This window comes from Neomonachus schauinslandi, chromosome 1 (assembly GCF_002201575.2).
Source record: "Neomonachus schauinslandi chromosome 1, ASM220157v2, whole genome shotgun sequence".
In the NCBI taxonomy this organism is placed as follows: Eukaryota; Metazoa; Chordata; class Mammalia; order Carnivora; family Phocidae; genus Neomonachus; species Neomonachus schauinslandi.
The window spans coordinates 193992060-194017770 of record NC_058403.1 but is presented as its reverse complement, the minus strand read 5'-3'; the positions used below and the strand labels follow the sequence as shown (position 1 = coordinate 194017770).

At 39.1% G+C, this 25711-nt stretch overlaps 1 protein-coding gene across 11 annotated transcripts in view; it reads right to left on the bottom strand.

The window, feature by feature from the left end:
• The window catches only part of PBRM1 (polybromo 1), a 114128-nt gene that overhangs the window by 68532 nt on the left and 19885 nt on the right, over nt 1-25711 (bottom strand). For 10 of the 11 annotated variants that reach the window (XM_044921445.1, XM_044921477.1, XM_044921469.1 and 7 more), the window contains exons 5-12: nt 24634-24777; nt 21546-21662; nt 16902-16970; nt 13776-13874; nt 11425-11510; nt 9613-9708; nt 8907-8998; nt 3848-4061 (exon numbers count right to left, since the gene is read on the bottom strand). In XM_044921445.1, coding sequence (XP_044777380.1) covers nt 3848-4061; nt 8907-8998; nt 9613-9708; nt 11425-11510; nt 13776-13874; nt 16902-16970; nt 21546-21662; nt 24634-24777 — 917 coding nt within the window. The remainder of the gene's footprint in view (nt 1-3847; nt 4062-8906; nt 8999-9612; nt 9709-11424; nt 11511-13775; nt 13875-16901; nt 16971-21545; nt 21663-24633; nt 24778-25711) is intronic. The other variant, XM_044921483.1, reaches the window with a different exon arrangement.

The following is a 25711-nucleotide window of genomic DNA, read 5'->3' as shown; positions in this document are numbered from 1 at the left end:
TATATATATATATATATATATATATATATATATATATATATATATATATGTATAATGAAGAAGTCTTAAGATGGTAAATGAGAGGCAGATATGTCAGAGTCCATTCACTACTTTTCTTCTAATACAAACATTTGTAACTAATTATGATGGCTTAAAATTGACATTACTTATTTTACTTAAAAGTCTTAAGAATTCTGATATCTTTTAGACACTATGGCTATTGCTAATGCCAACTCTCATAAAGTCCCTTATATATTTTACTTTAAAGATTTATTTATTTATTAATTTAAAGAGAGAGAGACAGAGCATCAGCAGGAGGGGCAGAGTGAGAGAGAATCTCAAGCAGACTCTGCACTGAGTGTGGAGCCCAACGTAGGGCTCAATCCCAAGACCCTGAGATCACGACCTGAGCCAAAACCAAAAGTCAGATGCTTAACCAACTGTGCCACCTAGGCATCCCTATATTTTTTTAAAAATATTTATTTGAGAGAGAGAGAGGGAGAGAGTGCACGGGAGTGCATGCATGGGGAGAAGGGCAGAGGGAGAGAGAGACGCTCAAGCAGACTCCCAGCTGAGTGGGGAGCCCGACGCAGGGCTCGATCCCACAATCCTGAGATCACGACCTGAGCTGAAATCAAGAGTCAGATACCTAACAAACTGAGCCACTCAGGTGCCCCATGTCCCTTATACATTCTACACAAAGTGAAAAGTCACAGTGTGCCCTAACTGTATGCACATAGGATAGACTTTTAAATCTTCTGACTGAAGCACATGCACACTATATGCAGATTCCACGTACTGTTTAAAAAGATACGAACATTAGAGAACATCTCGGGAGTGAAGCAAACACCTACGCACAAACTCAGCTCTCAGTACCAGCCTACATGGCTAGCACCTAGAATTTAAATTATAGCCTTAGACTTATTCCTGCCAACTCTGAGTAATGTGCTGAGTATTCTCAATACCCACAAAGAACAGATGTGGAACTCGAACTTGTAAATGACAATCTATAATAAATCTGCAGGTATTTATGAGACTGATGTTCATCAAAATTAGAGGGGGGCAGGACAGGCACAATAGGAAATAAAAGATGGGGATGACAAGCCCCAGCAGTGGAAGGTGGCATATGGAGCCACACTGTCTAGCTCCTGCCCACTCTTCTATTTTTGTTGCCCCTTTTTTTTTAATGATTTATTTTAGAGAAAGCAAGAGAGAGCATGTGTGCGTGGAATGGAGGGGCAGAGAGACAGAGAGTTCTAAGTAGACTCCTTGCTGAGTGTGGAGCCTGAGGTGGGGCTCAATCCCAGGAGTCTGAGATCATGACCTGAGCTGAAACCAAGAATTGGATGCTTAACTGACAGTGCCACCCAGGCAGCCCTATTTTTGTTGCTTTTGATGACACTCAACTATCATCCTTCTGCCAACAAATCTCCCTAGGACTGTGCTATATAATACATTAGCCACTAGCCACATGTGGCTATTTAAATAGAAATAAAATTTAAAATCTAGTTCCTTAGTTGCACCAGCCAAATTTCAAGAGCTCAATAGTTACATGTGACTAGTGGCTACCATATTGGACGGGGCAGAGAAAACAACATTTCCATCATCACCGAAAGTTCTATTTGGTCAGCACTGCTGTAGATTTCCGTGTTGCTCTGAAGTAGAAACAATGGAAGGTAGTCCAGCTCCTGTCAGGCACCACTGGCCATGTGTCCTTGGAAAGGAGGTAGATTAGCCATGCTAAGAGCTGACCTTTCAGAACTCTAGTGTGCTATCAGCTAGGCCTCAGCCATTTCTCTATTCCTCACACTCCCCTACCTATGTGCCAGACAACTGTCAAGAAGTAAATTTAAAAAGGGGGAAAGGTGCAGAATTCCTGACTTAACCAAACAAGGTTTCTTTCTTTTTTTTTTTTTTTTTAAAGATTTTATTTATTTATTTGAGACAGAGAGAATGAGAGAGATAGAGAGCACATGAGAGGGGGGAGGGTCAGAGGGAGAAGCAGGCTCCCCGCCGAGCAGGGAGCCCGATGCGGGACTCAATCCAGGGACTCCAGGATCATGACCTGAGCCGAAGGCAGTCGCCCAACCAACTGAGCCACCCAGGCGCCCCCAAGCAAGGTTTCTATTAGGAAATTCTCACTTAGAAGAAGGTTGTAGACAGATGATTGAGTTGGCTGAGAATATGTCTTCCTTTACACTAAACTCATTATTTTGACTAAAAAAAAAAAAAAAAAAAGACTGAGGAAGAAAAGAAACTAAGGACAAAAATTGTTGAGTGAATGGGGCGCCTGGGTGGCTCAGTCATTAGGCATCTGCCTTCGGCTCAGGTCATGATCCCAGAGTCCTGGGATGGAGCGCCGCATCGGGCTCCCTGCTCAGCGGGAAGCCTGCTTCTCCCTCTCCCATTCCCCCTGCTTGTGTTCCCTCTCTTGCTGTCTCTCTGTCAAATAAATAAATAAAATCTTTAAAAAAAAAAATTGAGTTAAAAGGGAACCTCTCGACATCTATAAGACTGTCACTATCTTTTCCAGGGCAAGGAGTATAAAAGACAAATTTCTAGGCTATTTTCTTAATGAGTGGCAGCTTTAATTTCCATGTTACTTTAAGAGGATCAAATAAACTGACTTTCTATATCCTATTTGGGTACAAAACCTCCAAAATTTGCATTAAGTAAAAACACCCTAAATTTTACTGATCAAATAATGAAAACAGAAGTTATAAATGCAAAACCATGAAACGTATATTGTTAGCAACTTTATTTTCTAGAATCCAGCAAGTATAAGATTTTTAATTCCTACTATTTGAAAGGTTAGTTATCTGTCCTGATAAATACCAGCTTATTCTGATTTTGCCCAGTTAAGATATATTTTTACCTTGTTGCCTCTATCTGGGTATACGGTAGAACCTAACCTGCACCGTGAGAGTTACGATATTACTTATTTCCTATTATTATTATTTTTTAAGATTTTCTTTATTTATTTGACAGAGAGACAGTGAGAGAGGGAACACAAGCAGGGAGAGTGGGAGAGGGAGAAGCAGGCTTCCCGCCGAGCAGGGAGCCCGATGCAGGGCTCGATCCCAGGACCCTGGGATCATGACCTGAGCCGAAGGCAGACGCTTAACGACTGAGCCATCCAGGCGCCCCTATTTCCTATTATTTTTAATGACGATGCAGTGGTTTCAGTATTCTGTCTGAATTCCCAATGTTTGTTTTTGTTTATGTATGTATGTATGTATGTATGTATGTATTTAAAGTAGGCTCCATGCTCAATGTGGGGCTTGAACTCATGACCCTGAGATCAAGAGTCGCATTGCTCTACCGACTGAGCCAGGCAACCCCCAATGATTGTTTTAAACAGAATGGGGAAACCAAGATGAACCATCTTTCAGGTACTGTTTCAGCTAATGAATTCTCTAAGAGCTGCCTATGCTTATTCTGGGGACTCAACTTTAGATACAAAATTTAAATAGAATTAAATTGTTGTAATTAAAATATCAATAAGAAGTATAAACAGAAAGATTTTTGTACTTTGCTCAGCTGTAAGAAAATGACCAGTTAAGTTTTGAGCTGCATGACTCTTTATAGTCTATAATCTGACACACAAATGCCTAGCTGGAATACCTTTTGCTTATTTGCCTTGACTCTATTACAGTACAAATAATACCATTTGCATTTAATCAAATTTATTTCTCACTTTTCACGTAGGAGTGATATGCAAGACATACTCTAACATGTGAAAACATTTTTACCTTTAATATCCTTATCCATTTTAGCAAGGAGATGTATGTGCAGGATCAACCACAAGAAAATGGATTTCTATTGAGTAATGTAGAAGGCAGCTTACCTGATCTGTTGTAGGGATATGGGCATTTTAATTTGTTGGTAATAATCAGGATATTTTTTCTTTGAAGGCAAATGGAAAAAAGGTTCAGCTATTAGCTGCCCTTGGTTATTCCGACAACTCCTAACTGTGTCATAAAGCTGATAAAAAGGATTTGAAACATCCATAAATGAAGTAATGCTCTCTGCTTCCGACTCTCCTTCTTCATAACGTGCAGCTAAAAAAAGACAAAAATGGTATTAGAAGGGGAAGAACAAACCACACTTTAAAGCTCTTTTAACAACCTTCCAAAGTAAGCTTTGTATGTTTGAAAATACTTATTTTAAGAGTTTCCAGCCCTCATTAAAGATGCTGTTAGTGCTCAATATAATTGTATATTTAGAGAAATGTTACACAGAAACAGAATAAAGTGTTACATAGAAAACATTATACTGTTTTTTAAAAGTTACAAAATAGTTTCTCTTTTTAAATGTGCCTTCTTTAGAGGCTCTGCTATATGTTTGGCCAGGAAAAGGATAAAGTAGCTATACACAGATCTCAGAACTAAAGCAGCAGCATGTAGTTTAGGGTATTATAAATGTATATTGATACCAGGTTGATATTGGTAGATCTGGTTTTGCTTTAAGTCTCTGTGATTTTGCCCCACTGATCTACAGCATCCCTTAAGAATGATTTATTCCTTTATTGAGAGAATTTTTAGGTAGAAGCTAATCATAAAAACACCAAAACAAAATGTAATCATTTTTATAGAAAAACAAAATACATTCTTCATTTCTCTAAATTCTCCTACAGTGTATAAGGACCATAATTTAAGTTTTTCTTGATGGATCTGTATAATTAAAATCACTACTGCTTGTGGGTAAGAATGACAATCATTTAGTAAGTACTTATAGTGTTAAGCGATGGACAGGCACAACTCAGGAGAGTTGTGAGAGGATTTGGTTCTAGTCATGGAGCCAGAAGTAAAGAGAGGATCTGAAACTAGTTTTCTCTGACCCTACTACTGCTGATCTTCTCCATAAAGAGCTTGTACCTATTTAGTTGGATTTATACCTAGATATGTTTTATTGATACTGTAAATTGTATCTTTTAAAAAAATTGTATTTTCTTTTTGTGGCTGATTCCAGAAATGAAACAGATTTTTGTATAATGATCTTATATCTAGCATCTTATTATTCTTATTAATTCCAATAATTTACCTGTACAGTCTTTTGAGTAAAAAACTCAAAAAACAATCTTTCAACTGCAATCCTTATAAATCTTTTCTGATTCTTACTCCTTCATTGTCACGGTCAGCTGGCTATATTTTGACCAAAAGAGCTAACAACATTTTAACTTATGGTAAAGGGAATGCTACAAGTATTTCTCCACTAAAAACAAGTGCTCTTTATCAAGTTAGGAAAGATCCCCTTCTATTCCTAATTTGTTAAGTTTTCATCATGAATGGGAATTGAAGCATTTATCAAAGGCATCTGCTGAGCCAATAATACAGCTTTACTCTTTTAAAGCATTAACATAGTGAATGATATAACTTTTTCTAATGCTGAAGTGACCTAGTATTCCTGGAGTAACCCAACTGTGTTATCATGCATTATCATTTATATATGCTGCCAGATACAGTGTGCTTATTTTTGTTGAGTTTGGGTATCTAGGTTCTATCATTTTTATAGAATGAACTAGGGAGCTCTTTTTCTATTCTCTGCAGTAGTTTGTATATAATTCTGTTCCTTGAATGTTTGGCCTGGTGTTTTCTATGGGGAAAGATTTGTAACTAATAATTTCTTTAATGGTGATAAGACTAATCAGTCTTTTTCTTTTTTTTTTTTTTTAAAGATTTTATTTATTTATTTGACAGCAGGAGAGGGAACACAAGCAGGCAGGGTGGGAGAGGGAGAAGCAGGCTTCCCGCTGAGCAGGGAGCCTGATGTGGGGCTCAATCCCAGGACCCTGATATCATGACCTGAGCCAAAGGCAGACGCTTAATGACTGAGCCACCCAGGCACCCCTTTCAGCTGCTTTTCTAAATAGACACATTCAGACCTGTAACTTTCTCTCCAAAGTACAGCTTTAGCTTTGTCCCCACTGTTTTGATATATATTATTTTCATTATTGCTATTGTTCAATCTCAGGTAATTGAATTTCCATTATAATTTTTCCTTTTTAAAAAGAGAAACCCAGGGGCGCCTGGGTGGCTCAGGCGTTAAGTGTCTGCCTTCGGCTCAGGTCACGATCCCAGGGTCCTGGGATCGAGCCCCGCATCGGGCTCCCTGCTCGGCGGGAAGCCTGCTTCTCCCTCTCCCACTCCCCCTGCTTGCGTTCCCTCTCTCGCTGTGTCTCTCTCTGTCAAATAAATAAATAAAATCTTTAAAAAAAAAAAAAAAAAAAGAGAGAAACCCAAACATCTGAAGACTTTTGCATTTCCTGAGTGTTTGGGTTTTTTAAGATTAGGTGCTTATCATAGCTGCATTATGGTCAGAAATATGTCTATAAAATACCCAACTTTCAAACTGGTTGAAATTTGTTTCATGGCTAAGTACATGATCAATTTTTGTGACTGTTCCACAAGAATCAGAGAAGAACATGTATTTTCTAGCTGCAGAATACTTGCCTAATTATATCCATCTTGTTGTGTTAGCTGAATAGCCCCCCTTAATATATCCAAGTCCTAATCCACAGAACCTATGAATATTTATTACCTTATAGGGCAAAAGAGACTTTGCAGATATGATTAAGTTAAGGATCTTGAACATGGGAGATTATCCTGGATTAAACTCTGAGCACTAAATGTAATTGCAAGGGTCCTTATAAGAGGCAGGCAAGGTCAAAGGAGAAAGGAGATGAGATGACAGATAGAGAGACTGTGAGTGCTGCATTCTGACTAGAGAGGAAGGAGCCGTGAGCCAAGGCTTACAGGTAGCTTCTAGAAATTAGAAAAAGAGAGGAAACATTTTATCCCTAGAGCCTCCAGAGGAACACTGGCCTGCCAACAACTTGCTTTTAGACTTCTGACCTCTAGAATCAAAGAGAATACATTTGTGTTGTTTTAAGCCACTAAGTTTATAGTAATTTGTTTTTGCAGCAATAGGAAACAAATACACTTGTGAGAAATAAACACTGTGTACTCAAATCATCTCTGTCTTCACTGGTTTTCTGGCTGCCTATCTGGCAATGGAAAGCAGTGAACTCCCACTCTAGGGCAATGTTTTCACTTTCTCTGCCACCTTCTATTTGCTTGTTTTACATATTTTGAGCTTTTTTAATAATTTATCTTCCTGATGAAATAAACCCTTTATCATTATGAGGTAAATCCTTTTTATCCTTGGTAATGCTTTTTGTTTGAAAGTCCATTTTATCAGAAGTCAATGTAACTATCGTTTGGTTATTATTTTCCCCGTGTATCTTTTTCCATCCTTTTACATTAAAGTTTCCTATATTTCTACATTTTAGATGTGTCTCTTGTAATCAGCATACAACCTGATTTTTTAAAAAAATCTAATCTAAAACTGTTATAGTTGGCAAATTTGGGTCATTAACACTGATGTGATTTCTGATGTAATTTTTGGAGTTGTTTCATCTTTATGCTTTCCATTTGCCTCACTTTTTCTGTTTCTTTTTACTTTCTTGTCTTATTTTATTTTTGTGGGGAGGACTGACAGGTTGATCTGTTTTTCTGATTCTATTCCCCACCCCATTTCTGTTCTTAGAGTGGCTGTAAGTGGGCGCTCTTCTCTACGTGCCCTAGGCTGCACAGTGTGGTTTGTCTCTAAAACAAATCACCTCAAGAAGACAGGCCACACTTTCTGAACTCTTATGCCTTCTTTCCACGGGCTTTTTCTTGTCAACAAGCTCCAAGATCATCAGTTATCCTTTCTTTGCTATTTTCACTGTACCCTACCCCTAAGATGTTTCTAGCAGCAGGAAGTAGAAACCAAATAGATTAGAATCCTGCCTAAATCAAGGATAAACAGCTATGCAGAACAGCCTGAAAGATCTACTACATACAAAGTTGATTGGCATCTACTTTGTTTTAATAGCTAAGGTTACTAAATAAGAACCCTTTTGTGACAAAGGTACTATTCGTTAGGGGGAAAAAAAAAAAGCAATAAATACTTTTTAGGTGGGTTTTCCTTCAATTTGTTATGCTACTTATAAGGTTATTAAAGTAACCAAATGTTAGAAGGAAACCTAAACATGTGTATCACTTTTATAACCAGCAAAAAACAAAGCTAATAAAAACAAATTTTCCTTCAATTTTTGATAAAGTTAAAAAAAAATTTTGTAGATGAGTGTCAAAAAATTAAATTTACACTCTTAATAAGTAGTCTACAGTAATTATGAAACTTCTATAGATTTAATAGAAAATAAGACACAGGTGGAAAAATCTGTCCTCATACTTGATTATGAAATCAGACAATATGCCAGAGTAATTTCATAAAACAAATTTTATCTGTGCATATAAACATTATCTGTAGTAAAATAAAGAACATTATATCACACTGCAGAGAAAGACAATGAAATCAAACATACCTCTAGAGCTGTTCTTCGCTATTTAACAGATAGTATACTTTTACATGGATTTTATTGCCCAATGCCCTTTGTTGGACTTGTTTAAATGACAACTGACTATGCTGCTCTGATTGTAATTTACATCTTTTTTTTTTTTTTTTTTTTTTTACATCTATCTTTAAATCAGAAGCTCTGGCCAAGAAGAGATTATAGCCTACTGAAAATACAAGCCAGTGGCCTGGAGATCTAAGATGGTATGAATGTCTCCACTGGGTTTCCCGATGGCATCACCAGTACTCACTATTTATCATTATACACTTGAAAACAGGATCTGCTGAGGCTAGCACACCAATTGTTTTTATAGAAGTATTTATTTACTTAGATACAAGCTGTAACATAAAATAAGGTTTTGATAAGTCAGCCAACCAAAGAGTGCAAACAAAACAGCATGTACTCCAAAAATGGACAAACTCCCAGCCAGATCAAAGTTACTTTAATTTTCCTTCACTGGAAGATCCACTGAAAAGGCATTAACTAGTCATAACCTAATGCCTACCAGCTAAGGCAGCATCCTCTTCACTTTCTGAGCCATACTGAAGTGCCATGGTAATTGCTGACAAACGACCCCCTTGGACTGTTCTTTTATTACTACAAAGAAAAACAAGCAATCAGAAGACAAGGAAAGATGTTATAATAATTTGGTTACTTTACAGGAAACAGGAGCTGTTAACAAAGCATTCACATCAAAGAAAAAGAATTTCTATTCAACTGTTTGTGATCAATTTATCTTTGTACTTTTTATAGTCCCCATAATCAATCTTAGCCAAGACCAATTTTTTTTCTCTCAAAAAAGAGGGAGTGGTGTAGAAAGCCTAAAATAGGCTACTTGCAATTGTGTGTTACTTAAATGCAGCACTACTCCTTATTTTATAAAAAATAAAGATTCATTCATCATTACTGGTTAATTCTCTTCTAAGATGTTCATATTCTACAACGAACACAAATTCTATTTTGAATACAAAATCTTTTAGTATTTGACCACAATTTATTTTACTGGAAATATTAAACACTACCTGACAAATAACTTCTGCTTCAGCATTTTCCAGAAGTCAGGTCAGGCCTACTATAGCACCTCAACCTTTTAACATAATAACCCAATTATACCCCAAAGAATTACTTCATGATAGCTATCAGGGAAACACTAGTAAGCCTAGCCTCATAAACAAGGTCAGTTCTCAGACTAAACACACTCACTCTCTCACCGGTAATACTTGCTAGTGGGATTTCTCTCTTCACCAAGGCTGCCTTTACTGTGCGAAGGACCTGTCAGCCTGGCTGTAGCCAAATTTGATGGAGTCCTATCCAGAAATAAGATAAAAAGAAACTCAGAAAACTGACAGCTGCAATCAGAATGGTGGGTAAACAAAAAGGAGGCAATCATCTTTTGTTGTTGTTGTTGTTTCTAAGAAACGCTCATATACAGGCGCCTGGGTGGCTCAGTTGGTTAAGCGACTGCCTTCGGCTCAGGTCATGATCCTGGAGTCCCGGGATCGAGTCCCGCATCGGGCTCCCTGCTCAGCGCGGGGTCTGCTTCCCCCGCTACCCTCTTCCCTCTCGTGCTCTCTGTCTCTCATTCTCTCTCTCTCAAATAAATAAATAAAATCTTTAAAAAAAAAAGAAACGCTCATATATTTCTGAGCCATTACTATACAGCAAGCTTTGCTCCAAAACCTGAGGACTCTGCTGAAGAGAATGGACAAGGGCTGGTCCTAGAGAGCTTATGGTCCCTGCAGTGACCAAGGATCTGGTAATGAAGGAAATGTCAGGGTCAGAAGCTTTGAAAGCAGCCACTCCAGCTTCCATTTCTCGAAGGAGGAAATGGAATCCCAGAAGTAAGACTTGTTCAAAGTCCTAGTCCTTGCACAAGAAAGAGCCAGGACGAGACTTTAGATCTCCTGACATCTGGCTAAATGCTCTTGCTGCCAATATAAATATATACTATTATATTTAAACACACAAATATCATGATATTATGTATATGCTTTTTTTTTTTTTAATTTTTATTTATTTGACAGAAAGAGACACAACGAGAGAGGGAACACAAGCCGGGGGAGGGGAGAGGGAGAAGTAGGCCTCCCGCCAAGCAGGGAGCCTGATGCGGGGCTCGATCCCAGGACCCTGGGATCATGACCTGAGCCGAAGGCAGACGCTTAACGACTGAGCCACCCAGGCGCCCTATCTTTTTTTTTCTTTCTTTTTTTTTTTTAAGATTTTATTTATTTATTTGAGAGAGAGAATGAGATAGAGAGAGCATGAGATGGGGGAGCGTCAGAGGGAGAAGCAGACTCCCTGCCGAGCAGAGAGCCCGATGCGGGACTCGATCCCGGGACTCCAGGATCATGACCTGAGCCGAAGGCAGTCGCTTAACCAACTGAGCCACCCAGGCATCCCCAAAATCATTTGTTTTTAAATAAAGCCTTCCAGCTGCAATGAAGGGGCCGAGTAAGAGTTATATCTATTCTCCTCAGAATCACATTATCAACTGTAAATATAATTTTCAAATGCAACATACATCCTGTTTTCCACTGCACTGATTCCACCAGCTTCTATAGAAAATTTGGCAAATAATAAAGGCACAAGGATTTTAGACATTTTATTATTATTTTTTAAGGTTTTATTTGATTTTTTTTTTTTTTTTTAGATTTTATTTATTTATTTGAGACAGAATGAGAGAGAGAACACGAGGGGGGGAGGGTCAGAGGGAGAAGCAGACTCCCTGCCGAGCAGGGAGCCCGATGCGGGACTCGATCCAGGGACTCCAGGATCATGACCTGAGCCGAAGGCAGTCGTTTAACCAACTGAGCCACCCAGGCGCCCCAAGATTTTATTTATTTGAGAGAGAGAGAGAGCATGAGCAGGGAGAAGGGCAGAGGGAGAAGCAGGCTCTCTGCTGAGCAGGGGGCCTGATGTGGCACTCGATCCCAGGACCCCGGGATCACGACCCGAGCCAAAGGCAGATGTTTAACTGACTGAGCCACCCAGGAGCCCCGATTATAGACATTTTAAAAACATACCTCATTCGAAGGCTTGACTTAGCCATTTCATGATGTTCAATTTCTGCCTTTTTCATATAAAATATTTTTTTTATAGAGTTTGCATCCTGTCAAGATAAAATTACTTGGTTTAGGAAAAAAAGGACAGTTTAAAATGCCCTCAGTCATGCACTGGACACTTTCTATGGCACTCTTCCATTTGGAGTAGGCTTCCATTTACTATCCATAAAGCTGCATCCTCTAACCTTTCCACAACCTTTGAAAACATCATCACAATTATACATAAGTTAAAAAGCCTCCTAGCTCTTTCACAATTAGTCAAGTAATGCACAAAGATCTAACAGTGAACAAGGAAAAATGGGTGAAAATACAATCAACTCTGTGTCCACTGACCTAAAAATTGATACAAAGATACACTTCTAAGATTAAAGACTATGCACACAAATTTAGGATGAAGTACTTGCTTAAATCAATAGCATATTAATATATCAAATCTAGTTTCCCTTCTAAAATTTATTTTAGGGAAAATAATCAGACCAAAAAGTACAATCTTAAGTGCATCAACAAATTATTGGTACTCTACTATTAATGTCCTATCAAGGACGAAGAATACAAGAACTTCATAGCTCGTTTCTGATTTTCACTCGAAGTTTCTTAAAAGATGAAAGTTTATTAAAGGGTGAAAGGTTAACTACCAAAAGCAACTATATTTGAGGCAGCATTCTGAAAGTCTAAAATAATTTTACTCCCAAAAGGTTTTCTGAGAGTCCTCTGCTAAATTCCCAATGACATATTATTAATTCAAGAAATGTCTATAAGCGTCTGTGTTATAGGACTACAAAATTTCTAGGAGAGAATTGTAAAGCAATGAAATAGTCATTTCACACTGTGTGTTGCACTACAGAAATTGCTTTTTATATTTATGAAGTTTAAAGGAAAGACTAAATCAATATTTAACTAAAAAGTAGATCAAAACCAAACCTTACATCTGGCATAAACACAGACATATAAACGAATGGAATCAAACTGAGATTCTAGAAATAAACCCATACACCTACAGTCAATTGATTTTCAACAAGGGTGCCAACGCCATTCAATGGGGGAAAGAACAGTCTTTTGAATATAAGGTGCTGGGAAAAATGAATATCCCGTGTGGAAGAATGAATGTAGATCCCTACCTCACATCTACCTCAAGTATACAAAAATAAATTCAAAATGGATACATTTAGGTTTAAGGGTTGAAACCATAAAATTCTTAGATGAAAACAAAGATGTAAATCTTTGTGGCCTTGGATTAATGCTTTCTTATACAAGACACTAGAAAAACAAGCAACCAAAAGAAAAGCAGACAAACTGGACTTAACGAATTAAAAACTTGGTGTCAAAGGACACTACCATGAAAGTAAAAACAATCCACAGAATGGGAGAAAATATTTGTAAATCATGTATCTACTCTAATGTCCAGACTATATAAAGAAATCTGACAATGCAACAATTAAAAAACAGGTAACCCAATTAAAAAATGGGGTAAGGATCTGAATAAAAAGTTTTTCAAAGATATATGAATGGCTCATATACACACAAAAAGATGTTCAACATCACTAATCATCAGGGAAATGATATTCGAACACAATGAGATACTACTTCACACCCACGAGGATGGCTATCATACAAACAAAAATGGAAAACAAGTTTTAGTGAGAATATGCAGAAATTACACTTGCACATTTCCAGTGCAAATGTGAAATAGTACAGCTGCTTTGGAAAACAATTTGGTGGTTCCTCAAAAAGCTAAATATATAGTTACATGTAGACCAGCAATTCCAGCCAAGAAAAATGAAAATACTATGTCCACATAAAAACTTACACATGAATGTTCACAGCAGCATTATTTATAATAGCCGTAAAGTGGAAACAACCCAAATGTCTAGCAATTGATAAGGGGGTAAATAAAACATGGTATATAAATGTAATGGAGTATTACTGAGCAATGAAAAGAATGAAGAAGTGATACATGCTGCAACATGAATGCCTTAAAAGCATCATGCTCAGTGCAAGAAGCCAGTCACAAAGGACCACGTTTGTACGATTCCATTTAAATGAAATGCCAAGAATAAGCAAATTCAGAGACAGAAAGTAGGCCAGTGTTCCTAAAATGGGGAGATTGGGAGCAAATGGAGTGACTGCTAACTGACTGTGGTCATGGATGCACAACTCCGCGAATACACTAAAAACCATTAAATTGTACACTTTGAGTTAAATGTATGGTATGATGTGAATTTCATCTCAATAAAGTTGTTATATAAAAACTGCTGGCTCTAAATTAAGGTATCTACTCTAACCAACGAAAACAACAACAGCGATAAACTAACCTTGAATACTTGAGAACCAGGCTCATTATAAGTTTTGGCATTTTTTGCTAGGAGATCTATATCTTTGGCCATTGCATGAATACTCTTGTAGCTTCCATTCTAGAGTAAACAAAATACAGCAGTTCCTCTTAACTGAAAGTTAATCAGCATGATCTTTAAAAAAAAGAACTCCACATATTTTTAAATTCTCACCATATTCAAAGACTTTACTGGAAAATACACATGTGAACAATATATAAAGTCATTTTCTCTTTTATAAATACTAAAATTGTCCATTTACACACAAGTTTTTGAGATAGGTAACAACCAGAGCTATGTTTCACAAAAATCTATAATTTTTAAAAGATCAAATAATGTAAAAGTTGTTTAATTCAGCAAACACACAGTGCTTACTTTGTGCCAAGCACTGTTCTAAGTACTTCATGAATATTAATGCATTAAGGTGGACTTAAGGGTGTGAAGTAAAACTCCTCTAGTTTTATAGCCCACTTCAGATAAAATAGTCTAGCACAGAGGCTGCACTTTTTGAGTACCTACTATGTACTAGGCTCCATGTTAGAGCTGTCACATCTTAAAGCTCACTCAATCCCAAATAATCCACGGAGACTTAGAACTGCCTTCAATTTTCAAAGAAAAGGAAAGAGGAAGACACTCTAAGCAAAAGGTACACATGATTAATGAGGAGGACATAGAAATGAACAGACACATTCTAGAGAGACTGAGAAAACCAAATTAAGTGGAGTGGAGGATTAGGGAAGGTAGAACCATTAAGCACAGGCTGTATAGGTAAGGACAAATGAGGCAAAATCCAGACAGTCAGGCAAAGGAGAGCAGCTGGTGATTTGCCAAGTGAGGATACCCAACATCTGAGCACTCTCTGTTTACCTTTCTTTTTTCTTAAAGATTTTAAGTACTCTCTACACCCAACATAGGGCTCAAACTCACAACCCCAAGATCAAGAGTTGCATGTTCCAGTGACTGAGTCAGCCAGGGCACCCCTGAGCACCCTCTTTATTTGGAAAAAATCCTAGTACAGGTGGTAGGGAGGAACCTACTTTCCACAACAGAGGGTAAAAGTGGATAATAGCACTGCTAGCAGCCTGGCAGCCAGGGCAAGAGGAGATAATTCATGCTTGAGCCTTGAGAGACTAAAGCGAGGGCAAGGAATAGAAAAAATGCATTCCTACCTCCCGCAAAGGGCAATAAAGCAGAGGGGAGCAGTGGGCGTCCAGGGCCCACAGTGGCAAATGACACTGGGAACAGCAATGGCACCACAAAGAGACTGCATGACCTTAGCCGTGTCATGATGTCCCTGAGTTCTGCCTACTTCCCTAAGGCTAGTTCTCCAGCTTGCCTTCCCAACAATTCCATGAGCTATCTGGTACTCTTTTCACGGATTCCCCTTCTACTGGAGTTATTAGAGCCGGTTTCCGTTGTACCGCTACAAAACTGATTTGCTAGTGGAGGCACTAGAAACAAGTGACAAGGCTCTGGGCTATGGAATAGAGAAGAAGAATAAAATAGAAAGAAAACTAGGGTCAGGAAGCAACATGCAGAAAGGACCAAAGAGCCTTTCATCAGAGAAGTAGTAAAGACTATTAAAATAATTTGGACATAAGAGGACAAGATCTTGCTTAGGGTGATGGCAAAAGGAGGTGCTTCTATGGGGCTTTTGGAAGGAAGAACAGACAAGACAAGGAGAGAGGTCTCAGAGAGAAGGCTGGGGCTGGGGTAGGGGTGTCTAAAGATCTGATTTGAGTTTCAGTATTACAAAAACATCTTCCCCCAAGGTAGATGTTAGGAACCCCAGGAGTTTTAGGAGACTAAGTCATTACCAGTAGTGGCTAGGGATCTGCCTTAAAAACCAGGTGATACATTAGAGAATCTGTATTTTAACATTCTGTGAAAGAGTATTATGGTACCAGTAATTACTACACTGTTACTCTTTACTACTCTCCTAGAATTTTAAAGCCAAGGAAGTTTCTCCCTGCTGGCAAACCACGTGCCCTCAGTCTCATTTCTCAATGAGACCATGTGACACATTAAATTTTCCTTTTCATTTTATCTACTGGGAGCCCCAAACCCTTACTCTGGGAGGATCACTAACTCACACTGACCAAGGCCACATCCCATAGGTGCTCTATGAGATGCTTCACATCCATTATCAGTGCCCCCTCCAAGTCTGCAAACTGGTTAACGCTACACTCAGCATACAGCAGAAGAAGCAGGCAAGTCACCTGACCGAAGAGATATAGCTAGTAAGGAGCAGAGCTAGGAAAATAACCCATGTCGGTACAACTCTAAAAACTGGGATTTCTGGTAAAATTTAGCTCTTTCTCCCTACACCTTCTTTAACTTCTAATCATCAGGTTTTAAATTTCATTATTCATTCACTCAATAAACATCTATTGAGCACCTACTCTGTGGAGAGGCAGTAATAGTGCAGAGGTTAAGAGCACAGACTGTGGCGTCAGAATGTCTAGATTCAAATCCCAACTCTTCTCCTTACTAGCTGATGACTTGAGCCAGTGACTTACCATCTCTGTGCTTCAGTTTTCTCACCTGTAAAACAGGAATAATAACAGTATCTACCTCATGGAGTGGCTGTCAGAATTAGCTAATACATATAAAGCACTTAGAACAGAGCAGGCACCTAGCAATGCCAGGTGAGCGTTAGCTGCTGCTATTGCTGGAGATACAGGGAAGAAGGCACTCGAAGAGAACAAAGTCGCTGTTTTCACTGACCTTACACTCTAACATATACTGAAGGTAATTTATTCTGAGACATCCTAAAACTATTTGGAAGCAGATAAGAATAAACAACAAAGCTTTACTGCTAATGCGCCTTTCACAACCAGAAATGTCTATGCCCAGTGCTTTTTAATTTTTGTCCTAAGAGCAAGATTTACTATGCCAATGAAAATTCTGCATTCCTCCCTACAGATAAAATGCAAAAGGGACACTATGCTACCTTCTCCAAAGCTATAATCAGTTATACCACTCCAATCTGTTTATTATATTGCTAATAACCCCTTACAAAGACATCTGTTTTCTAAAAGCCCCTAAAAAAGACCTCAGGCTGATCTGCCCTAAACCATATATGGTTACATATGGTCATCTTCATACCTGTATCCTCTGGGCAATGGTCTTGAGATCTATAGGCTCCTTAATTATTGCATAATAGTCTGGATATTGCTGGAAGACAAAAACCCAGGCATGCTAAATAAGAGAAAGTATCCAGGTAATGAAAAAACAAGGAAGCACGCTGACAATCTGTTAATCAAGTGAATAGCTCTGTCAGATGCAGGGCTACAGACACAGCTGTACAGCATATTCTTTGTTACAGCTGAAGCAGAAAGAATTTAATTTCAACAAGCTTCATGAAATACACAAGGGCATGCTGTACAAGTTTACAGGTAGCATTTGGTAATTGCCATTATTCAACTAATACACCATAATTTAATGTTTGAAATACTCTAAATTCACAGAATCACAAATTTTAAATTTAACATATTTATGCCTGGAAATGAAAGAGAAGAGTGTTTTTGAATGCTCTCATAAGCTCTTTTAATTTTGCAATCTAAATCACACAATATTATTCTATTTCATATAAAATTATTACTATTATCATTTTTTTAAGATTTTATTTATTTATTTTAAAGAGAGAGAGCGCATGTGCCCATGAATGGATGGGGGCGGGGGAAGAGGGAGGGGGAAAGAATCTCAGACAGACTTACGACCGTGGAGGCCTGACACAGGGCTCAATCTCACAACGCCAAGATCATGACCTGAGCCAAAACTAAGAGTCGGATGGTTAACCGACTGTGCCACCCAGGCACCCCTCATATAAAATTCTTAAAGGATCTACACTACATCAGGTTGCAAGTTTGTTAGCTTCATGTTTAACTTAATGCTTCTACTTACTTTGGTCAAATTAATTTTTTTCAAACTAAAACACGTTCAAGTGAACTACGTTAAAGAAACAAAGTAAAAGGGGCTCCTGGATGGCTCAGTCAGTTAAGCGTCCGCCTTTGGCTCAGGTCAAGCCCCACATTGGGCATCCTGCTTGGTGGGGAGTCTGCTTCTTTCACTTTTTTCACTTCTTCCACTTTCACCCTTTCACTCTGCCTCCTCCTCCCTGCTCATACTCTGTTTCTGTCTCTCATTCTCTCTGTAAAATAAATAAAATCTTAAAAAAAATAAAATTATAAGCACTTTCTGATTTCTTATCAAATATTATCTCATCACAAGAAAAGAAGTTAAGTATGTTAGAGGAATGTTCTTGAAGAGTTTCACAAAGCCCACAGCGCAGGGACGTCTGGGTGGCTCAGTTGGTTAAGTGTCTGACTCTTGAGTTCAGCTCAGGTCATGATCTCAGGATCGTGAGATCGAGCCTGTGCTCTGTGCTCAGCAGGGAGTCTGCTTGAGATTCTCCCTCACCTTTGCCCCTCCCCTGAAAGCATGCCCTCTTTCAAATAAATAAAATCTTTAAAAACAAAACAAAAAAACAAAGCCACAGTGCATTCACTGCCCCAAGTCGTTTCTACAGGTTTGGTTCCTTGGAAGAAAACAATTGAAGCTGACCAAAAATCAAAAGTTGGTCTACTCAAGGGGGAGAGGTGTGGGTTCTCCAAGCTCTTCCAACCTGTTCAAGTCCTTGAAGCCCAAACAACAACAAAAAGCAGGAGGCTACAGCCTTCACTCAGTTACTGGGCTGAAGGAATGATCTCAGGGATGCTTCCTCTCATCTGATTCCTCAGCTTACCCTTACTTTCTTAACCCTACTCTTTTCTTTGCTCGGATCGAACCCCTTTTCTCTCTCTACCAATTCTACTTCTGAGAAACAGTTCAGAAGACAAATTATAACAAGGCCACCCAGGCTGGGGTGGAGTATAATCCCAGCTGTTGGGTCTACATATACACAATCCCCCTCTCCCACTCAGCCAGTCCAGCTTGGGAAGGGCTCATAAAGGAAAGGTAAAAAACTGCCCTCCCCTCCCAGTCTCAGTCCTTGTTGACTTTCAAAACTGTCACACCCTGAAGGACCGATGGGAACCCACTTTTTCCAACCAATTTTTGCTACATGGTGTTCCCGAAAGCCCTCCTGGAATGGGGGAACAGGATATTAATGTGGTTTTTTTGTTCTTTTTTTTTTTTTTAAAGTAGGTTCCACACCCAGCGTGGAGCCCAATGCGGGGCTTGAACTCATGACCTTGAGATAAAGACCTGAGCTGAGATCAAGAGTCAGGATGCTTAACTGACTGAGCCATTCAGGTGCCCCAGGATATTAATGTTTTATTGCTTCAAGTCTCCCTTGGTGGCTTGACCAATGGTGATGATCTCCTGCAGAGTAAGTGAATAAAGACTATACTCCTTTCTTTTTTTTTTTTTTTAAGATTTTATTTATTTATTTGAGAGAGAGAGAATGAGAGACAGAGAGCACGAGAGGGAAGAGGGCAGAGGGAGAAGCAGACCCCCTACCGAGCAGGGAGCCCGATGCAGGACTCGATCCCGGGACTCCAGGATCATGACCTGAGCCGAAGGCAGTCGCTTAACCAACTGAGCCACCCAGGCACCCAAGACTATACTCCTTTCTTATAGTTTTTTTATTGTGGTTAAATATACAAAAGGTTTACCATTTAATCATTGTAAGTGTGTGGTTCAGTGGCATTAAGTACATTCACATTATTGTGCAACCATTGTCATTATCCATCTTCCAAACTTTTCATCTTCCCAAACTGAATCTTCAGACCCACTGAACAGTAACTTTGGGTATATACCCAAAGTGGAATTGCTGGATCATATGGTAATTCTGTATTTAATTTTTTGAAGTTTCTTAAAATTTAAAACATATAACCAATATCATCTCTGTATTTTTCTAATCAGATCCACACTTAGAATAGTAGTGGTTATATATGCTTGTTTTTTGTTTTGTTTTTTTAACTTTTTAAAGTAAAGTCTACACCCAACATGGGGCTTGAACTCATGACACCAAGGTCAAGAGTTGCATGTTCTACTGACTTAGCCAGCCAGGTGCCCTTATGCTTTACTTCTAATGTGATAACTGTCCTACAACTAGTCAAGACACATCTCTAAACAACCAGTCTTGTCCATGACTGATGGGGAAAGCTGCCAGCCACTCATCAGTCAATAAGCAGGTCTTGCACACCAGTGACATGCTGGATTCCGACTACATGGCAAGGACACAAAAGAAAATCGGACATAATCTTTGTTCCTAAATTCAGGGACATGGAGGGAGGTAGATAAAAAGTAAACGATCACAATGGAGTTAAGTGCTACAGTGAAGTACTTCTAAAAGTATATCCTTGTCTAGAAATACAAGAATGCTGAGGCCATGGAAATTTTTATAGTTCCATGTGCTACCGTGGAACTTTAGCTATGTTCACTGCCTTTCAGTTATGAAGCCACGAGAGGCCCTACCACTTTCAAAGGGTCTCACTTGTTTAGAAAACCTCTTCCTCTTTGGGGTAGATAAGTACTATTAGATCTCTCTCTTCTCCATCACGAGGAGATCAGAACTAAAAGAGGAAGAACTCATTTATCTTCTTCTCATTCTGTCTCCTGAGCAAAGAGAATGTTTCTTCTCTTTTATAAATAAAAGGCTTAGTTTATGGGGCGCCTGGGTGGCTCAGTTGGTTAAGCGACTGCCTTCGGCTCAGGTCATGATCCTGGAGTCCCTGGATCGAGTCCCGCATCGGGCTCCCTGCTCAGCGAGGAGCCTGCTTCTCCCTCTAACCCTCCCCCCGTCATGTACTCTCTCTCTCTCTCTCATTCTCACTCTCAAATAAATAAATAAATCTTTAAAAAAAAAAAAAAAAAGGCTTAGTTTAGGTACTTATTTTGTTATTTAAGAATTACCAATCCTGGAAACAACCCAATGTCCATCGACAGATGAATGGACAAATAAAATGTGGTATATGCACACAATGGGGGTATTATTTAGCTTTAAAAAGGAAATTCTGACACACGCTACAACCTGGATGAACCCTGAATACATGATGCTAAATGAGAGAAACCAGATATAAAAGGAGAAATATTGTATGAGTCCTCTTATGATCAGGTACTTAGCATAGTCAAATTTATAGCGAGAGAACACAGAATGGTAGCTGCCAGGAGCTGGGGGCTGAGAGGGAGTGGGGGGTTATTGTTTTTTGTTTGTTTGTATTTTATTTTATTTTATTAGGAGTTAGTGTTTAACGGATACAGAGGTTTTTTTTTTTAAGATTTTATTTATTTATTTGACAGAGAGAGACAGCGGGAGAGGGAACACAAGCAGGGGGAGTGGGGGAGGGAGAAGCAGGCTCCTGGCTGAGCAGGGAGCCTGATGCAGGGCTCGATCCCAGAACTCTGGGATCATAACCTGAGCCGAATGCAGACGCTTAATGACTGAGCCACCCAGGCGCCCCTGGATACAGAGTTTTTAATTAAGGAGATGGACATACAATATGAATGTACTTATACCTCAACTGAACTGTACACTTAAAATGGTTAATTGGTAAATCTTACATATATTTTACAATAAAAAAACAAACAATAAGAATAACCAATCAAAAACAATTTTGTTTTAAACCCACAACCTTTAGGCTTGCTGCTGTGGCCTCAAGGAGGATCACTTGGCAGCCTCCAATGCCTTTCACTAACTTTACCTTATTTACTAAAAACTAATAAATTTTCTAAAGTACTGAAAAACAAAAACCAAACCAAGCAAAGACACACTTTAACTCACCTGTCTTTAATTGCATCACTTACCACTTTAGAAGGCAGTTTCTGAAAAAGTTCACTAATAAGACGTCCTGATGGATTTGTGGCTACAACTATGGCTTCAAGAAGCTGCTCCAGGATCTCCTTCAAGTAACTTGGAGAAGACTGGGAGGGGGAGGTTAGCAGGAAGAAGAGAAAGGAGAGAGAAGGACTGTGAGAGAAATCCAAAAATCAATGCTAAAATGTTAAAGTTAATTCAAAAAAGCAACTTGTAAACAGTACTTATTTAGTGTAAGTTTCAAGAATCCCACAGAAACACTCTGATGTTGGACATGGGGCTTGTATCCCCAGAATGGCATATGTGAAACCAAGGAGGCTCTTTATGTTACTTCAGTAACTAAATCCCTTGGATCAGGTCTTTTTACTGAACTCTATTCCACAGTAAACACTGTAACAGTGAAATTCAAGTGCCATATATATGAAATGATGGAAATGCAAACCTTTTAAGGGTCTGAGCAACTGAGACAGAGAAAACATGTCCCATGATACCTGACTCTCTCTACATCGCTGTTCCTATCTACTGAAGTCCTAATATTCTGTTAGAACAAGGATGTATGTAAAGCTGGAAATATACACTTCTACCCATGGGGTACTCCGTCAGATCTAATGACAGAATTCAAGCTATCTCAAAAGTGAATGGAGATTAAATCAAATGACGCACATTACTTCTGCCCTGCAGACTGGCTGACTTGCTCCTACCTTCGTCACTATTTCAACATGGGAAAGTATATGCCCCAAACAGTACTTGGTCAGGAAGGCTCTGAGTCTGAAGCTGGTTTCTACAGTGAGCAATGGCATGTTTGAGTTAAGAGTTATAGAAAAAGGGTGCACCTGGTAGCTCAATTGTTTAAACACCCAACTCTCTTGACTCCGGTCATGATCTTGGGGTTTGTGAGATCGAGCCCCGTGTTGGACTCCAGGCTCAGCAGGGAGTCTGCTTGAGACTCTCTCCCTCTGCCCCTCCCTGCCACATTAACTCTCTCTCTCTAAAATAAATAAATAAATCTTAAAAAAAAAAAGAGTTCTAGAAAATGTACTTCATGTCCAAACCATGTTTTGTGCATATAAAAGAAAGGTTAATGGTATTTCTCATTCAAATCATAAAAGCACTGGTATTTGTGTCCTCATCTAACAGGTCTTTTTTATTTGGTACAGTCTCAATTTTAAGGTCCAGCATTAACTCCACAGAGAGAGCACTAACATCTCTTAGCCTAGCACAGTACCTGGCAGTAACAGACACATAACAAATACTTAACAAATAAACCATGTGATTAGCTGAGAGTCCCCAACCACATAAGCTTAGAGAACCAACAAAACACTGATGAAAGCAGATTAAAAATATCCATGCTTCAGTCATTTACTTCCCGGCTAAAACACAGTACCACAGAGTTAGCTTCAAAAAGAGAAGAGTATATTCTGCAGCCAAGATTCCTCTCCTCCCAACCCAACCAGCTACTTTGGAAACATGTGTTGCAGATGACCTAGAACATGGTGTATGAATGCATTCATACAAGGTATTTCCACAACTGGGAAAACTCCAAGGAAATCATTCTGAATTTAAAAATGAGAAGCTTGAAAATTCCCTCTCCCTTCACAAGAACTGAGGGCCAAGAAGCAGCCCTGGGAGGTATAAATATGAAGGTGCAAGATCCTCCCAATTTCTTACCAAAGAAACACAGGCAAGTCCTAAATGCAGGCGGTTTCATTTTTTGACTAGAACCCTGGAGGCCTATAAGACTGAGCCCTCTGTAGGTAATATTCTGCCCAAGAAAGCATGGGGTAAATTGCTGTTCCTATATTAATACCAGAGAGTAAAATTCCAGGGAATCCCTGGTTAATTGCCTTCTACCTAATTCTAATCATTTAACTGCTAGAAAGAAATTGACAAGGTACCTAAGAACTACATTTTGAGACTCCAAGAAGTAGTTACTTTTTTTTTTTTTTAAGAGCGAGAGAAAAAGTGAGTGCACGTGGGTGTGTGAGTGGTGGGGAGGCAGAGGGAGAGCGAAAATCTTAAGCAGACTCCACACTGAGCACAGAACCCAATGCAGGGCTCCATTATCACGATCTGAGCCAAATCTAAGAGTCAGATGCTTAACTGACTGAGCCACCCAGGTGCCCCGAAGCATTTACATTTTTGAGAAACTCACCGACCACTTCTTTTTTCTGTGTTGAAGTTTCAGGAGAGGGTCTATTTAGGTTAACTTAGGGAAGAAAAGGGAATGCTCTGCTTTGGGTGTCTCACTATTTAGCTACAGAAGAGAGATGTCCTTACTTTTATTATCCTTCTTCCTTTTTTAAATATGTGTGTTCATTCATCAAGTATTTATCAGTACCTACATACCAGGCACAGTTTTAGATGCCAGGAATAGGTGAATAAGGTGGTGTTTTTTGTGCAGCTATCATTCTCTTTGGAAGAAGAAAGAAAATAAACATGTAAACAAACAAGTTATTTCACATATAGTAACAAAAAACTGAGGACCACAGAACAGAGTGATGTGATGATGGGAAAGGAGGGGTACGGGGGAAACAATTTAGACAGGTGGTCAGGAAGGTCCACTCCTAGCTGTCATTATTTTAAGTGATATCAGAATCATGAAAAAGAGCCAGTCACAGAAAGAGCCAAAGGAAGCACGTTCTAAGAAGAGTAACTGCAAAATTCTAGAGGCAGGAGCTCATTTGGCATGTTCTAGGAACAGCAGCAGCATAATCTACAAAAAAATATTCCTAAAGCGATTCCAATGACTCTCCAACATTTAATCGTAACACTGACTACTCTTATATCTCAATCCAGCAATACTGGAGCAGTCCTTGATAATATGAAGGTTCTCCTTAAAACTGAGCAGGAAATATACATTAATGTAAGAGCAACTCATGGCAACATTGTCCAGGATGTCCTAGGATCCCCTGTAATTGGGAGTGGGGTTCTCTGGTCGTATGCCCCCTTACCCTCCTAGTTACCAACACAACTCCAAAGGAAGCCCAGCTTCCCATAACAGCACAGAAGAAATCACAGGCAGGAGGGCCTTGTCCACCTCCCAATGGTCCATCTTACTCATCCCAGCTACACACTTACTCCTTCGGTCACTGTGCCTTGATTGTCTTGCCCATCTTCATCATCATCTTCATCATCTGCTTCTCCTTTCTGAACAAACTCATTTCTTGTTCGAAGGTACAAATCCCAGAGTTTGCAAGCAGCTTTATATTCAGGAGAATCTGGCTGTACAAATTAACAAAGACAAGAGAAAAAAATATCACTTTAGTATTTTATTGTGAATCAATGACTTTTAAAGTATTCTGCTCCAGCAGAGACTAGCATTCTAAAACAATGTTGAACCCGCTACCACAAATTTAGAAACCTTTTTTTTTTTTTTAAGATTTTATTTATTTATCTGACAGAGCGAGACACAGCGAGAGAGGAAACACAAGCAGGGGGAGTGAAAGAGGGAGAAGCAGGCTTCCTGCCAAGCAGGGAGCCCGATGCGGGGCTCGATCCCAGGACCCTGGGATCATGACCTGAGCTGAAGGCAGATGCTTAACGACTGGGCCACCCAGGGGCCCCCAAATTTAAAATCTTTATGATTAAAAGATACATGGGCCTCAATTCCTCTTCTGAAGAACTAAGCATATGTTTTAAAGGCATTCTGAAATCATATTATTTTATTTATTTATGCCCTACTATCTCATTACTTTAATATTTGAGGCAAAAGATAAATGATTTGTTAAATTAACACTAATAGGGACACCTGGTGTCTCAGTCAGTTAAGCATCTGCCTTTGGCTCAGATCATGATCCTAAGGTCCTGGGATCGAGTCCCCCATCGGGCTCCTTGCTCAGCGGGGAGCCTGCTTCTCCCTCTACCTGCCACTCCCCCTGCTTGTGCGCTCTCTCTGACAAATAAGTAACTAAAATCTTTAAAAAAAAATTAACACTAATTACTCATACATGAAGACACGCAATTTAAAAGATAAGACCTAGTTTAAGGGCTTTAAGTGTAAAGGATAGAAACTACTGATTGTTCTAATATTACTTCTATTTTTAAGCTAATAAATAGCTAGCTAGTAGTAAATACTTTATTTAAAGACTTCTTTTCCTAAAGTATAACAGGGATAAACTCTAATTGAAACTTTCCAGTAAAAGCAATGCTGGAAGCA